Here is a 12,513-nt window from a genome sequence, read left to right as displayed (position 1 = left end):
GCGTGCACCCGAGGCGCTTCCTGCTGCAGGGAGCTGGGCGTGCACCCGAGGCGCTTCCTGCTGCAGGGAGCTGGGCGTGCACCCGATGCGCTTCCTGCTGCAGGGAGCTGGGCGTGCACCCGAGGCGCTTCCTGCTGCAGGGAGCTGGTCGTGCACCCGAGGCGCTTCTTGCTGCAGGGAGCTGGGCGTGCACCCGAGGCGCTTCTTGCTGCAGGGAGCTGGGCGTGCACCCGAGGCGTTTCCTGCTGCAGGGAGCTGGGTGTGCACCCGATGCGCTTCCTGCTGCAGGGAGCTGGGCGTGCACCCGAGGCGCTTCCTGCTGCAGGGAGCTGGGCGAGCACCCGAGGCGCTTCCTGCTGCAGTACCCAGAGAGTGCACCTTTACTTTTCTTTCTTGCCATATATTAACCAAGCAGTCTTCTGCCATAAGACCCTTTACAGCCTATTGACTTGAATGGGCTGTCAATGGTCTTCAACCACCAGAAGATGCATTGTGGCAAAAGACAGCTTAGTAAATATGTCCCTATACGTTAGTAATTTAACATTTAATTAGTTGAAGTGTGGTATCAATATTCCTGTTGCAGAAAATGGTAGGCGTTTGTCTTGATTCTTGAGATGCCTTTATATAAATGAAATCAAAAGTTTATGGACGGAAATATTTGTTGGATATATAAATACCACCATGTAGCTGATCCCCTCCAAAAAAATGACTTTTCTTGTCTAATGTACTAGTTTTCCATGATGTAAAAATATTGATGTAGCTTTTTCTGGGGTATCTGATCTTTTCCGTAGGCTTTTGCAAATCTACTAAATAATTGTGAAACAGCTATTTAGATGGTAGCTGAGGTGTTACATGACTAAATGCTTTCAAATGCTACGTATAGAAACTTGTGGAAAATAGGGTCCAAATAACTTTCTCCCCTTTATTTAACAAATTGGGGCTCTATTGGACGGAAAGTCCCATTGAAGTGAATGGTAGTTTTCCCGCTCTATAGTGTCCCGACTGGCACTATCGCAGTATACTGAATAACCCCCATAAACTCTTGTAAAATCAGGCACAGTGTTATTCATTTTATACCCAAACTCCGCAGCCACCACACCGCTTTTCCAAATAAATTGACTTGCCGTTACTAGAGGTCTAGACAGGATGTCAGCTAACTGCCTTGTGTTAAAAAAAAGTCCTTTATCCTTATTACTGGAAGAGCTGCAGATATTCAGGCAGAAGCCAAATCAAAGCAGTGACCTTGTTCTCTAAACTAGGAGATGTGCTCTCTGTGACTGGTCAGTTCCCTTCATCCACTTCCCACCAACTTCTGCTGATTTCGTGCTGGGCACAAACCAAAATCAAATCAAATAAGGTTTATTGGCATGACAAAAGAGCATTTCAGTATTGCCAAAGCGTGAATAATAGGGGGTGGGGTACAATGATTACACATTACATGAATTATAGGGGGTAGGGTATAATGATTGCACGTTACAAACCATCTCACTGCATAAACCACCCTGTTGTTAGACACACAAATATTCAGTTTGTTTAAACAGTGCTAATGATCTCATGCTGGGATTCCTGGTGTCAGAGGGGTAGTTGCTGGTTTCATCTCTTTTTAGATGTTTTTTGCAGATAACAATAATAATATTTTCTTATATATATTTTTCCAGCGCTGTACATAGATTATCTCAGCTTTCCAAGGGTCCCAAGAGACTTGCACCAGATCTTTGACCATATTCTACCCCTTCATAAGTCAGTGAATTATAAAGTCAGTCAGGGTGTGAAACACCGTAACATCTGGAAACAATTGGTTTGAAGTCAGGAAAAAACTGAAACACGTGAAAATGTACATACTGGTGTATATAATATATATATAGCACAGGTATGCTACGGCACTCCTTTTAGATCAAAGAACAGGGTGACAGTCAAAATGTTATATGTGCTGGATACACACACACACACACACACACACACACACACACACACACACACACACACACACACACACACACACACACACACACACACACACACACACACACACACACACACACACACACACACACACACTCTTACAACACTAACATTCAGGGACCATTTAAAACCTTAAGTCATAAATCGCATACAGCACAGGGGGGGAGGAATAGGCTTCAATCACAGATCACATTCCAGTATGCACTGTTTTTAAGTAAAACCCTTTCTTGCTTTATCCATTGTAACACCGCTGGAAGAAGAGATCAGTGTATCTCGAAAGCTCGCACAAATAAAAGCATTTAGTTAGCCACAGAACGGTGTCGTCTATTCATTTTTTTTATTTGATATATATATATACAGTACATACATACATACATATATACACACATGGTCAATTTATGGTCATTTCCCTATTTCATATTATTTCAAACATATTGAGATGTAAATCAGTGACATTTAGGGTTTCCGACCCAGAACATTTAGTTTTAGTAGAAAATGACTTATTTTTGATCAGTGAGACTCCATTGAAGTTTATGAGATTCTAATGCTTGTAAATATCACTGGGAATTATAGAAACTCACTGAGCGCTGACATTGGACTTTTGTAAAACGGCAGGATTGAAGACTTTGCAAATCATTTATTGATATGTTTATAGTCAAGAGTACTTTTTTTATGTTTACTGTATTAACAAGAGATTGCATAGTAGAAAAAAAAACCTATTTGTAATGTATCTTTGTGTAGAAAGCAAGACATAAGACATATGGATATAACGTATATCATAAAGTAACAATTTGAACAACAAGATTTACTTTTCTGATTTTCCTTTTTACACTAACATTTGGGTTTAACCCTTTTCTTGCCAGGGGAGCCTGCAAGTCGTTGAATATTTTGCCCTATTAGGACTTACAATTAGACAAACACAATCTTAGCAAGCTCAAAACCCAGACCCACAATATTATACATTTATATATTTGTGTGTCAATTGGCGTGTCACTGGGAAAGTGACCAAGTATCCTGCAATAAACAAAGAAGCCCCAATGCATATCCAATATGACAAATTATTTAATACATGACTCTATGTTTTCCTATATTTGTTCTTCATAATTATGGGTCATTTAGTTCAATGCCTTAGCCAAAACATTTCAAGCCTGCAACTACGTCAATGGATTGAACTAAATGAGCCATATTTATGAAGATAACATTTATAGTAATGTACTAGTTTGACAAAAGGTTTAATTTGTTTCATATTTGAGCCTTTTTATTATTATTATTATTTATTCTTACCTGCTTCATATTGAGGCATGGAAAACCAAAAGAGACCCCAAACTTATTAATATTTCCAAATTGACACTGGTGCACCCCTTGCTGTCCAGTGAGCACGCGTTGATTGGCTGTAAAGCCAAATACATTTTATCCAATGAGGAGAGGCAGGAGGAGGGGACTGGGCTTGCAACAAACGGTGAGGGTATATGAGGCTTGAGGCTGAGTTTAAAGGGACACACTGAGAAAGTTTAAAGGGATCACACCCCTCCCCTCTAACTCTGATACACCAAAGCAGAAAGACAGATATGGAAGGCAGGCTGCTGTGCTGGGAATCTGAGTCAGAACTGAGAGCCCAGGATGACCCAGTTCTGCTGCAGAGCAGGGTGCTGTTGAAGCTGTTGGCAGCAGAGGAGAAGTACATTCCCTGTGCATCTTACTTCCAGTGTGTACAGAAGGAGGTGCACCCCTACATGAGGAAGATGCTGACCAGCTGGATGTTAGAGGTAAGACACCTTAATAGTCACAGATGGTGCTTGACATAAGAAAACTGATACCCATGCAATCCATTGGGTCTTATTCGTTATTATTTTGTGACTTGCCATTGAGCGTGTTCATGTTTAATTCCCGTTTGATTGAATCAGTGATACCTTTGACTAATCCCTACACTGGAAAACAGTGGGAGCATCTCTGGCAGGGACGGGATTTCCTACTCTATCCATTCTTTTAGGGGAGCAGTAAGTTTTTAAAGGAGTGGGTGAGATTTTAGGGTCCCTTAGATACATTTTAGTCAGCAGATGTGGAGCACTGCCTCTGTATAGAGCATTTTTTTTTAAAGAAGTATTTATTATTAAAACAAATACTGGTAGACTTTGTGGGTAAAGTGTCACTAAAATAGTTGTGGTAATGTTCTTGATTTCAGGGGAGAACAATGCTCTTAACACCTTTGCAGCCAGAGATACCATACACACATTGCAAAGCAGGGGGGTGGAGGGGGATATAGAAGAGATTTAGCATTATACATTTTTTTTAAGTAGTGGTACTCAACATCCCCAGCAGAGATGTGCCACTGTCTTCAAATGTGCTTTGCTAAATGGTTCATGAATTTCTCTTACATTTTGTGTTTTGTGAAATTTTTACGAAAGTCACAGTGCTCAAAATGTTAGCACATTTTGCCCGAATTTAGCAAAAATGACAATATAGACAGGGTCATGTGACGTGCAATTAAGGCACTTGAGTTTTTTTGCCTGGTCCACGAATCACACGAGTATACAGTATACAGCATACATCACACGATTATACAGTATACATTATACATCACACGATTATACCGTATACATTATAGATCACACGAATATACCGTATACATTATACATCACACGATTATACCGTATACATTATACATCACATGATTATACCGTATACATTATACATCACATGATTATACAGTATACATTATACATCACACGATTATACACTGCAACATGTTTGCCACTCAACTTTAAATCCAAAGCCTGTTACATTGGGAAAGAAAAAGCAGGGTCTGATAAATATATCCACTCCAACAAACGATTGTTGTGATAATAACTAACATTGTTTTTCTGCTTTCCTTCACCCTGGGATGGAACATTGATAAGTACAGTCCTTATCTGTATATACCAGGAGAAGGGAAAAGAGCTTGGGATACTGTAGCTTTGATGAAAAACAGCCTTTTCCACTGATATCTATACATTGTTAGGATCATCATTATTAGGGTGTTAAAGACAAGGGCAATAAAACATACAGGAAGAGTAACAGGAATATTATTAACATATACTGGTGCAATAGACATGGTGGACATTGTCCCAGGGAGTTTACAATCTTGGTATTGTACGTAACATTATTGCAGAAATAATAATTGTTCTTGAATAGCGCTGCTAGTTTTACACAGCGCTTTACAGAGACATTTTGCAGGCACAGTCCCTGTCCCATAGAGCTTACAATCTATTGGTTTTTGGTGCCTGAGGCACAGGGAGATAAAGTAACTTGCCCAAGGTCACAAGGAGCTGACACTGGGAACTGAACCAGGTTCCCCTGCTAACTCAGTGCCAGGCAGTGTCTTTACTTACTGAGCCGCTTCTTCTCCCATGAAATGAAATGTTTATCACTTTTCTCATGCTTCTATAGTAGTCCTCTCTCCTCTCGTCTTTTCCCATTATATGTTTTTTTATATCATTATATTATTAATTCCCCAATAATGTTATATGTGTGTGCATGTATATATATATGCCCTTCAATTCCCTGTCCTCCCGTTACTTTAGCACAGTATGGAAACTCTGATTAACTTTTCCAATATCCTGCTCCTCTACTAGGTGTGCGAAGATCAGGGGTGTGGTGAAGAGGTTTTTCCACTGGCTGTAAACTGCTTGGATAGGTTCCTGTCGCTCATACCGGTAGAGAAGAGACGTCTTCAGCTCTTGGGCTCAACATGCCTCCTTCTGGCCTCCAAATTGAAGGAAACACAACCCATGGCCACAGAGACCCTGTGCATGTATTCTGACTTCTCCTTCACAGATAAGGAACAGCGGGTAAGTGATGAGCATTAGCCACTGAAGTAATGTACAGTCCAAGTGCACAAGACTTTATGGACCATTAGGAGTGAGGAACGCGGAACTGGCGCACAATCCAATAAAGTGGGTCCCAGGATAAAGGAAGAATTCTTTATTTCTTAATTATCCATAGTACAAACGGAGGTGAGCACCCTCCTACGCGTAGGAGAGTGCTCACCTCTGTTTGTACTATGGATAATTAAGAAATAAAGAATTCTTCCTTTATCCTGGCACCCACTTTATTGGATTGTGCGCCAGTTCCGCGTTCTACAATTTGCCAGCAATCACATGGCTGCACATCTCACAAGGACATTGGAACGAGGCTACATGTGAGTAACTCATTTATTCTGTCCAGAGGGGGACCATCCCATTGAGGAGTTATAGGGGCTCCACTGTTTACCCCATCTTCAGGGATCATTTGGCCCCGCAGAGACAATATTTATCTCACTAGCCATACTCCATGTTGTTAATCTAATATGAATTAAATGATCTAGCGCTGGAGCGCAGTTATCACTAAACCTTCTGTCTGGACCATTAGGAGAGCAGACTAAAACTTCACCGTCACAGTTTCCCACAGCTAACGAAAACTGTAACCATGTTCCACATTATAGGTGAAGGAATCATCATAAGGAAGCTGATTACCATTGATGTTATTTATTTTGCCTGCAATGCGTGATTGACCCAGTATAACAAAGCTCGGTTCTGATCACTGGAGGGTGTACCTTCATGGTGCAGGCAAAGCTTTCAGCAGTAAATTTTAACACAGTGTGGTCTGTTTACGAAATACTACCACTGCGAAAAAATCCAGTGAGGAAAACAGCACCATATTTATCAAAGAAAAGCAATTTAACTTTTTTACTTTCACTTTTTTTTTTTTTACTAGTTTAGTCCAAGTTTGGACCTGGGAGACTTTAGTTAATAACACACAGTATGTCTAGAACCTGCTGTAAGCACTTCTAGTTAGGAGCTCACAGCAAACATGCATATTACTGAAGCTGTTCTTCATCATCAGGGTTAAAAATATATATTAATCTTCATTCAATATTTAGTCACACAATCCTATTTGTACAGTAGTTACCTCTGATGTATTTTGTGCCGATTGGCCATTTGTTCTGAATTGACTATGTTTATAGTGAAACAAGATGTCCTGAATGAGCTCTACAATGGGCCTCTATGAGGCTTAAATAAGCATGAGTATATATCTCTTTTACTACATCTGTGCAAGCGCTGCTAATGCCTGTCCACCATTGGTCTAAATCAGTGGTCTCCAAACTTTTCAGTACAAGGGACACATCGTATATTGGACACATTTTCGCGGGCCAAAGAAAAAAATATCTTTTTATATATTTTATAAATGAATGGATAAGTTTTATTTGGATCTTTTTGGGGGTAATCAGCATGATATGATTCAGAACAAAAGAGAAATGTGACAATTACAAAGAAAGGATGCCCGGCTTACACTAGGAAATGATATATAATGAGCAAAAATATATATATTTCAAGTTGCTGGGCGCCGGATAAAATCTTGTGGGGGGGGGCCTGATGTGGCCCCCGGGCCATAGCTTGGAGACCCCTGGTCTAAATGAAAAACTTTGAGATGTAATGGAAGGATGCTGCCTGCTCACACACAATCATGTTCTAGTAGCTAAATTGTACATTCCTTCTTCTGTTGTAGTCTATGGAGCTGCTGGTCTTGAACACGTTAAAGTGGGATATAGAGGCAGTGACACCCCGAGAATTCCTCCCGCACTTTCTGGAGCTGTTAAATATTCCTGCAGAGAAGTCGTACCTGATTAGGAAGCACACAGAAACCTTCATAGCACTCTGCACCAACGGTGAGTGACTCTCTCTGAGGACATGTGAGGATATGGCGGTGGTTCATGATAAGGATGCAGTACAGTAACACGTAACCCCTTCTCTGCAGACGGCACTGCCTTATAATAAATATTATTACAGCAAATAATACAGCATCCCACCTGCTCTACTCTACCTTTCTGAAAAAGCTGGTATTGCTTATTTGAACCCCAGTAGCTTTGTACCACTTTCTGTTCCTGACATACCAAGTGTAAAATAAACCCCCAAAACAGGGAAGGATTGAAGTGGTCCCCAAGATTAGAAGCCACAAAAACATGACTAATACGTGTTTAGGATAAGATATAATGGCCCATATTTACGTAGTAATCTTCTGCCATAAGACATCTTCTGGTGCTGGAAGACACCTTACTTACAACCCATTGAGTTTATGGAAGAAGACAGCTTAGTAAATATGACCCGATATGTCTAACAGAGATGTATGATAGAAGCTAAAGAGTACTCTCCAATGTTCTGTTGTTGATCAAATGTAATAGTCTGAAAATGGAGGCAGAAGAAGCAGAGATAAACCTTACACCACCAAGCTTTCCCGTGCATATGTCTTGGATAGGAAATGACCCAGTTGCATTATTGCATCCTGACGTCTTCCTGCATTCCTTCTTTGTGCAGATTGTACTTTTATTGCACTTCCACCTTCAATGGTCGCAGCAGCCAGTGTAGCAGCTGCAGTGATCGGTCTCCGGCTTGAAACATACTCCAGCTTCGCAATCACAAACTACCTTGCACATGCCATCCAGTGTGACCCGGTAAGAAAAGAAATCAGTGTCTTAAAATTCTCTATTTCCGTACAAGAAAATCCTAGTGTTGCAAGCAGAAGCCCTTACTGTTCATACTGTCAATGTTGATGGGAATTTAACATAATAATATACCTTGTCCTTGTAAAGCTTGCTGAAGGTTCAAGTTCAGTCCTAAATTTTAGACTTACCCCACCAGGAAGGAATAAACATTCGTAATAAGAAACCAACTCAAAGTTCTAATATTGGTCAAATTGTATATTCATATGGAAGGGAAGCAACTAAGCTCATTTAAGTTTGTTGAATCTGCAACACATGTACAACCATGGTCTTATGTATCGTGTCACTATAACTCAGTTTCTCCCATTTCAGAATGTCCTCAGAATGTGTCAGGAGCAGATAGAGATATCACTTGAATCCAGCCTTCGACAAGCTCAAAGAAATAGAGTTCCAGATTCCAAGTCTGTAGAGGAGATGGAGCGTTCCAGCACCCCCACTGATGTGTTGGACATAGATCTGTAACTGTCAGCTACATATCCTCCATTATCACTGTATTTGCCTGCCAGAGTCTCATTCCTAATCACTTGTAATACAGATTCTGCATCTGTACATTCTGGGAATGCTACTGTAGGTTCTTTTTTGTAAGTCTAAATAACTCTGGGCAGTGCGGTGGGATAGTTGTTGTCCAGCACATCAAACCTGGACCATCTCCACTACCCAAAACTGTTAAGGTACAAAGCACTTTTATGTTGCACTCCCAATGGTGGCTGCACAAAAGATGCTTCAAGACACTGACTCAGTGGCTGCCTATTGTGTAAACTTTATTCTAAAAAGCTGGCATTCAGGGCTATAGAAGTTATGAGCTAAAAACAATGGAGACCAAACCCAACAGAGACAAACTTGATTTGTGTTAAATTATTTTAGTGTTAATTATTATTATTATTATTTATTTATTATTTTATTGTTCACTTTTACTTAATTTAACGAGCAACATAATATTGCTTCTGAAATTGTTTTTGTTAATATTATTAGCTCTATGAAGGGCCTGCAGCGCTCTGCAATGTACAGAAGGACCCTTTGCTAGGGGACAATATAAAGAAAAAGGTGTCAATAACGAAGCATGAAATGTTTGAGTGAGTTGAGAGGATGTTACTGCAGAAAATGAAACAGGACAGAGCCAATTATACGTCTCTGAGCTATAGATATTTACATTGTTGCTATACCTGCCATCTAACTCCAGGTCAATAGCATTATCATGATTCAATCCTAATTTTGGATTCTTATTTCATGTTCTTTGATATAACGGCATAAAATCGGAAGACCAAAACCAGTCGGCTGAATTCTGCATAATGTACAAAGAACAATTAATGAAAATTATGCTCACAATAGACCAATTCTGCAAGACGCTGTAATCATGGATTTTGAGGCTTTCCCCTGAATTGTCTGTTTGACCTTTTAGCCTATTCACTGCAACATCTCTGGCAACAAGGTTAAAGAATAAAATGAGCTCCCTTTTTTTGTATCTGCTAAAGGCACTCAATCAGTCACTCAGATTATGATAACCACAAAAAAAACATTTGTTATGCACCCCTAAAATTTACTACGGATGGAAGTCTCTCTTTAGATTCCTCTGCAGAATGTGGTATTTCTTAGGGTGTTGTTTTTGCTTACCTGCTTCCAGATTTTGATGCAGTTTTTTTTAATGCAAATGCGATATACCTGTCTAGATTTGCAGTTGCTACAAAGCATCTACTTATTATTTTGTTTGTCGTTTCTCTGTTGGGTAGTTACAAAACAGAATGTCCTAATTTAAAGAAGATCATTCTTAATATATTGCACTTTATTTTAAGAACAAATGTCTTGGTGTTTATTTTATTCATAATTATGTGCTTGAAAACTGTTTTATAAATAAAATTTGAAGGGGAAAAAAAAGGTGTTTTAATGGGTTTTTTTTTTAAATGTGGAGTATATATGTATGCTGTTAAAATGCAAATATTATGTGTGCAGCATCGGAGATGCAAATGCTGTGGGTTATAAGTGCCAAATATGCAGAAGGAAAAATATCACCCCTTTAAGTACTTTTCTTTTCAAATGTCTATTACGGGACCAGGACAAGGATGGAAGAAATTGAAGATTATATACAAAATGTTACATTTTTAGAGAAAGTTCTGACTCTAAAGAATAAGGGTGAAATGCATCAGTTTGTATATGTTGACGTAATATATGCCCACTGTGGTCACTAGGTCAGATGTCTGGTTTTAATGTGATTTTTGTTATTGTTGCTTTTATAAATATTGTGATCGTTATAGTCCAAGTCTGGAGATTTTCTCCTTCTTGACCCTGAGATAAAAGCATGAGAAGGTATGACAGGAGTATGGGAGATGGTAAACTGAGTTGGGACAGGGTTTTATTCCAATAATAAGACTATTGTAGTCTATGAGACCACTGATGCTATAAATGACTGCCTTCCAATGACACACACACACACACACACACACACACACACACACACACACACACACACACACACACACACACACACACACACACACACACACACAGACACAGACACAGACACACACAGACACACACACACACACACACACACACAGACACACACACACACACACACACACACCCACCCTGGGTAGCCCTAATATCATGTAGGACTCTCTCCCCAGGGCAGAGGCAGCGGTTCTTCTTAATGACAGGGTGCTCATGAATAGTGTCCTGTTCTGAGGGTCAGAAGAGGAGCGGGATGTAATTGATGAGCGCATCGGCATTATTAGGCTGGTTCTATAGTGCGGGCGCGCGCTACGCCGTGCGCGTGTGCGGCATTTATAGTTGGCTGACGTCAGTCAGCCTTTCTATTATGGCGACGCGCACGCGCACGGCAAGGAGAGTGGAACCGGCCGACGGGGGAAGATGAAAAGAAGAAAGAATTTGCGCCGCTACCGCCGCTGAAAATGTAAGTATATGTGTGTATATGTGTGTGTATGTACAACGTTATAAAAAGAATTATTACAGGATTTATTTGAAAAAACACACACATACACACACGCATATACACACATACAGTTGCGCACAGTATACTCACAAAACATGTGCGGCACGTGCACGCGCCTTCGTACAGGCACGTGCGCCACACACGGCCGCACACTATATAACAGCCCCTAGGCAGCTTACTGAAAGGAGGCGGGGAGGTGCCGCTACCCATCGCGGCAATGGTCCTGCTCCCTGTGCACAGAGAAGAGAATGAAAGCCTCCCCATGATACTCACTCCCCCATGTCAGCCAATCCCCATGTTATCCATAGCTCCTCATGTTACTATTAGTCCCAGACATCTCCCACCTTGTGCTCTACTATCTCAGTGAATGTTTCGGGTAATGTTTGGCCCTTTTGAGGGCTCAAAGGACTCGGGGTGAAATTCTAGTAACTGAGAGTTGTGTCAATCTGTCAAAAGAGCCCTTTCCAACCGGACTGGCATGCTTTGCTATCCTGGAAACCCTTCTTGCATGTCCAAACCTTGCGGAAAAAGGTTTTGTTTTTTTTAGAAGCGGTTTCACTTCGGTTGTGCAAATCCGGGTGGAATTACCAAAAAGGCACAAACTTAAATTTTTTAATAACTAGCTAAATTCTAATAAGTCTGTTAAGTACAGAAAACCCGCTTCTAATAAATCACATTTCTTTTCTCGCCTCCTTCAAAGGAGCGAGATTGATGTGGTGAGTTCTATCCAGAGCCTGAAATGTGGAGTTTGCCGAGAGAGAAAAACCCACGCCAGGCTCTGGATGGCGTAAGCACCACACCGGGTCACTCTGCTGCCAAAGCAAGTACAATCCGGGCGTTTTGTCACTGACGCGGTTAAAACGATGTGATTTGCAATATAGAATATGGATTTTGCGCTAGTTTTAATCTGCTACTTATGACCGTGTCAAACCATGCGGTTTTACAAAGACAAATTCGGAGCGACTAGAATATCCCCCGTTCACTTACATTTTTCCCACCACTGCTCTATGTACTTCCAGTAAATACAATGTTGCAAAATTGGGCCAAGTTAAAGCTGCAGTTCAGTCAATATCCTGCATGTGTGGTTTTT

General features: G+C 40.6%; 1 protein-coding gene across 1 annotated transcript; it reads left to right on the top strand.

Moving 5' to 3' along the window:
* Positions 1-3,446: 3,446 nt before the first annotated feature.
* LOC142497613 (G1/S-specific cyclin-D1-like) lies at positions 3,447-10,335 on the top strand. Its single transcript, XM_075605641.1, has 5 exons — positions 3,447-3,728; positions 5,574-5,789; positions 7,486-7,645; positions 8,292-8,428; positions 8,789-10,335. Exons 1-5 carry the CDS (start codon positions 3,531-3,533, stop codon positions 8,936-8,938), a joined length of 861 nt encoding a protein of 286 aa, XP_075461756.1. The 5' UTR covers positions 3,447-3,530; the 3' UTR covers positions 8,939-10,335.
* The last annotated feature ends 2,178 nt before the right edge of the window (positions 10,336-12,513 follow it).

The sequence above is a fragment of the Ascaphus truei genome, chromosome 6 (genome assembly GCF_040206685.1).
Source record: "Ascaphus truei isolate aAscTru1 chromosome 6, aAscTru1.hap1, whole genome shotgun sequence".
In the NCBI taxonomy this organism is placed as follows: Eukaryota; Metazoa; Chordata; class Amphibia; order Anura; family Ascaphidae; genus Ascaphus; species Ascaphus truei.
This window is presented reverse-complemented; position numbering and strand designations above follow the sequence as displayed.

Bases quoted from the DNA above. Each gene is read 5' to 3' on its own strand.
- LOC142497613 (XM_075605641.1), top strand. From the start codon at position 3,531: ATGGAAGGCAGGCTGCTGTGCTGGGAATCTGAGTCAGAACTGAGAGCC. The intron at 3,729-5,573 runs GTAAGACACCTT...CTCCTCTACTAG, and splicing joins TGACCAGCTGGATGTTAGAG to GTGTGCGAAGATCAGGGGTG. The intron at 5,790-7,485 runs GTAAGTGATGAG...CTTCTGTTGTAG, and splicing joins TCACAGATAAGGAACAGCGG to TCTATGGAGCTGCTGGTCTT.